We start from the raw sequence: 4703 nt of genomic DNA, 5'->3' as shown, positions 1-4703 counted from the left end.
CCTTTGCATCATCAAGATTAACTGCAGAAGAGTGGAAAGATGAGCAATGCAGTAATACGACAATCATCCCAAAAGGAAATTAAAGATTGAATTTTACACTGTAATAAAAAAATCGCATTTGAAAACGAAAAAACCTTGGTATTTCACATTAGAAAGACATCACCTGAGTTTCTAAGCAATTTATTTCTGCAATTACTTCTAAACTCAGACATATATTATTTATGTCTGTCCCACTGTGCTGGTTTGGGCTGGGGTAGCGTTAATTTTCTCCACAGCAGCCACTACGGGGCTGTGGTTCGGGTTTGTGTGCTGGACACAGCGTTGATACCCCCGGGATGCTTTCGCTCCTGCTGAGCAGGGCTGACACAGAGCCAGGGCCTTGTCTGCCTCTCACCCCACCCCACCAGCGAGGAGGCTGGGGGGGCACAAGGAGCTGGGAGGGGGCACAGCTGACCCTGACTGATCCCAGGAATATCCCATACCATATGATGTCATGCTCAGCATATACAGCTGGGGGAAGAAGGAGAAAGGGGGTGGGGGGACATTCAGAGTGATGGCGTTTGTCTTCCCAAGTCACCGTTACGTGTGAGGGAGCCCTGCTGTCCGGGGGATGGCTGAGCACCCGCCTGCTGTTGGGAAGCAGTGAATGAATTCCTTGTTTTGCTTTGCTTGCACGCACAGCTTTGCTTTCCCTATTAAACTGCCTTTATCTCAACCCAGGAGTTTTCTCACTTTTACTCTTCTGGTTCTCTCCCCTATCCCACTGCAGGGGAAGTGTTTGGGTGGCTGTGTGGGGCTGAGTTGCTGGCTGGGGGTAAACCACGACACCCATAAATCAGGAAGCTATCCACAGCAAAATTAAATCCCATCTTTTCCACTGTAGTTGGATAGTGACTAAGGCCACTAGCAATTTAATTACTCAAAAAATGTAATGCTTGCTTCATGCCAATACTATTTTCAGAGCAAGCAAAAAAAATAGTAGGAATGGTAAAAATAGCTACAGGATTTTTTTAAAAATATGAAATTATTTTATTTAATTCCAGGTGAAGACCTCATCAGCTTGACCTAGTAGAGGCTGGCTAAGCAACTTCCATAAACATTAGAGAAAACACTGTTACACATACAAGATGAGCACAAGTCTCATTCTAACCAGACTTGAGGCATTAGCCTCATCTTTGTACACGTGTATTATACATTTTGAAGAATGCTTTTCCTTCAGCTCACAAAACTTTGATTTACAGTCTGTAGGCATCAGATGATGATGATCTTCATTCTAGTCCTGTTTGCCTTCCCGCCACTGTCGAGAACCTTCATTCCACGCTACATATACAAAGAGAGCAAGTACCACATGAACAGTAACTACAGCAACTATGGCAGCATAAAAATAGCTGTCTCTGTCGGACATCCCTAAGGTACCTGAGAAAATAAAGAAAGTAAAGAATATTAGTTATTAGGAACACCAAAATGGCAAATCACAACTCTTCCTGAAGACCAAAGCTACATTTATTCCTATATCAAAAGACTGAGCTCAGAAAGATTCATAGGAAAGAATTCACCATGACAATTACAGACCTTGAAACTATTTCTGGAACAAAGCAACACTGCAATTATTCAATCTTTAAAATAAAATACCCCGGTTTTGAAGTCAACAGCTTAGAGTTCTATAGCATTCACTTTTTCTGTTACTATCTTTCAGTACCAAATAAACCTCAGCATCCTTTTTTCATAAGTGTAAATCTCTTTGTGAGGCAGGAAAACCCGGGGGGTGGGGTGGAGGGGGGACAGAAAGAAAGGGATAATGATATAATTTATTTGCCATTATAACAGGATAAAATGGTAGAACAACAATTAAATTTAGAGCACTTCTACCTTCTATATTTAGACCGTAAAACAACAGCTCCTCACCAGTTAAGATACATGAATGCATCTCACATGAAATAAGTCTTCGAATATCCGAAGACCAAATACCAAAATATCATTTCACTTCATTCATTAAAAAAACCCCAAAACAAAAAACCAACCAACCAAAAAAACCACACATCACACCACACCAAAAATACCATCCTCCCAACGCAAGCCCAATCCTATCAGTGCTAACAGATCTTGCCATTAACTGACACAGCAAATTTAAGGCTCCGCTTGCTACACCTCAAGGGAAAAAAAAACAACAAAAAAACCCCAAAACCAAACCACCATGCTGAAAAGGATCTTGAAAGTTACTTAACAAGATCTCAGCTTCAGCCTTCAGAACTACATACAGCAGTATGCACCAAATGAGAATCATCTTGGAACAACTCGGTTATATATTCACAAACTGCTCTTAAAAGGAGCTGCTTTCTTCCTCCCTCCTCCCCACTTTTGAAGGAAGTACTTTGCTCCTGCAGTATTAGGAAGTTATTAAAGCCTTGCAGAATCAGGGCTAGAACGTGTCTGGTTGTTAGCAGTTTGACAGAACTGCTCCACACAAACAGCTGAAACCTCTTTTTTTTTTTTTTTAAATTAAAAGAAAGCTCTACAAGCAAACACATTCAATATCTGAAACTGGGTATATGACTTAACAAGTTTACACTTACAAATGCAGGTATGTTTTAAAAAGCAAAAAATAAACCCAGTAGACACCATTCTGTCTTGAATACACAATTAGTTTGCAACACCTGCAGGAAACATCTCCCTGATGATTCTGTTAAAAGTCTGCTGCAGGGTGGTGTTAGATACCCTTTAGGTAAAGGGAAATGTATACAGTATAAACCATTGTATAACAAACAGCAAATATCAGACTGCAGACCACAATGCAGGGAAGGATGCATCGACCATTTAGATAAATTTCTGTTCTAATTAGACATTACAAGGCCTTTCATCTGCATGAGGAAACAAATATTCAAAATAGGAAGGAGAACAAAGATGCTATTAGAGGATTGTGCTTTTCCTCTTTTTTGTAATAATAATGCTAATTGGCAGAAACAGAATTACCTTCAAATATATAAGCCTTTGATGAAAAATATAGCCCAACAGGTAATGTGATCATAAGAGCTGTGAAGAATAGAAGTGTTCTTAAAGTTGATGTTAATGAACCCTCATTTCTGAAATAAATAAGAAGAGTTACACATAGAAGAAAGTCACAATATATACGCCTGAAACAGGACAAGAACTTGTCCCAAACGGAAGCCAATTACACATACTCAATTCTTGAAAATACGCCTGAAACAGGACAAGAACTTGTCCCAAACAGAAGCCAATTACTTTTCAAGAATTGAGTATGTGTATCATTTGGAAGCAATAAAGATTTGGAGTATGTATTTGTTGGCTGCAATAGAAAAATCACAGTATTCAAAATGATGTAATAATTCTGCCAGTCAAAGCTCACACGTAAGATTAAAGACAGTCTTTAGATTTTTCCCTGATACTGCTCTGCAAGCATTAGCAACATAGGGGGTTACATTAATATGTTTATCAGTGTATTATTAAGAATCTAATATTAGATACGCACACACTTGTCATATGACAGTATTCTGCATTACACTTGCCAAGTTCCCCTTTTTTTTTTTTTTGTAAATAACTACAAGTCTAGGAAAATGACAAATCACACAGGCTAGGATACAGAGGGAAGTGAGCAGAGTGACTTTTAACAGCTTACTATTGGAAGTGAAGTTCCCTTTTATTAGGTATTGTTCCTCTATTTAAAATAATTTTTCAGCTTCCACTGAGAAAGGTGGAATAACTGTAGCAACAATCAGAACATGGAGCCAATACACCAAAACATTAGGGTTTTTTTTTTTGCCTTCACAGACCTAAGCCTAGATGACCTTGAGCGAGAGAATCACAATGAAGGATTATGTACTTGGTGAGGTCTCCCTGAACTTGATCTGCTAGAACAGGTTTTGTATCCAGAAAACACCACATACAGCTTGGTTTTGTGTGGGCTTCCACCAGTTTTCACTCACCTTGCTTGGCTGACTACATTATTTTACGCTGAAGTAAACACATAAGCCAAGCAATACCCTTCTGACTTTCAAAGACTACCAGATTCAATGGCATGTGTCCTTAGTCTTTGAAACACAAGCATACATAAAAAACACTTCAAGTCAAGGATACATAATTCTTAAGACTCCCAGTCACTGTCACAGCAATTTTTGGATAAGTAGTTTCAAAAATTGTTACCAAGACATATTCGTGCCATAGCATATTGCTTGAAATCACATTTTATCCTTGAAATTTCTTTGGAAAAATAAGTGGAAGTGAGGAAAAAAACCAACCAACCTCATCCTCTGACAGCCATCAAAAAACAGTGACATGCAGCCACACACAGCTTTTACACCAAAGCCAACAGCACTTTTTGCTGATTGTGTATTGCCATACCTTTAGATAGCATATTAAATAGCTTAAAAAAAAAAAAGACATTCAGAATCTTTTCCTTCACTAGAGTTTGTCTCAAGGTCTTGTCAGCGTGGAAAGCATAACCCCATTCAAACTTATCCTATGGAAATTAGAAACTAATCTCTATTTAACACCTACCCATAGAAGAATAAGATGACCTCCAACTTATTACCAAATTTAAAAGCTCCACTGTTGACGACTTTTCTTACACTGAGATACTTTCATCACTTCCCTACGCAGAAAACCCAGACATTCGTGTATAACCTCAGCCCTAACACGGAGCTTTTAACTGCAGACCTGCCCCCAGGCTCGGGTTTCGGGGTTGCCCA

At 39.1% G+C, this 4703-nt stretch overlaps 1 protein-coding gene across 1 annotated transcript in view; it reads right to left on the bottom strand.

The window, feature by feature from the left end:
• Nucleotides 1–902: 902 nt before the first annotated feature.
• Nucleotides 903–4703, bottom strand: part of VMA21 (vacuolar ATPase assembly factor VMA21) — a 14158-nt gene continuing 10357 nt past the window's right edge. The window contains exons 3-4 of the mRNA XM_009636360.2: nt 2971–3131; nt 903–1416 (exon numbers count right to left, since the gene is read on the bottom strand). Of these exons, the coding sequence (XP_009634655.1) occupies nt 1274–1416; nt 2971–3131 (304 nt within the window). The 3' untranslated portion in view covers nt 903–1273. The remainder of the gene's footprint in view (nt 1417–2970; nt 3132–4703) is intronic.

This window comes from Egretta garzetta, unplaced genomic scaffold, assembly GCF_000687185.1.
Source record: "Egretta garzetta isolate BGI_Z169 unplaced genomic scaffold, ASM68718v1 scaffold53, whole genome shotgun sequence".
Classification (NCBI taxonomy): Eukaryota; Metazoa; Chordata; class Aves; order Pelecaniformes; family Ardeidae; genus Egretta; species Egretta garzetta.
This window is presented reverse-complemented; position numbering and strand designations above follow the sequence as displayed.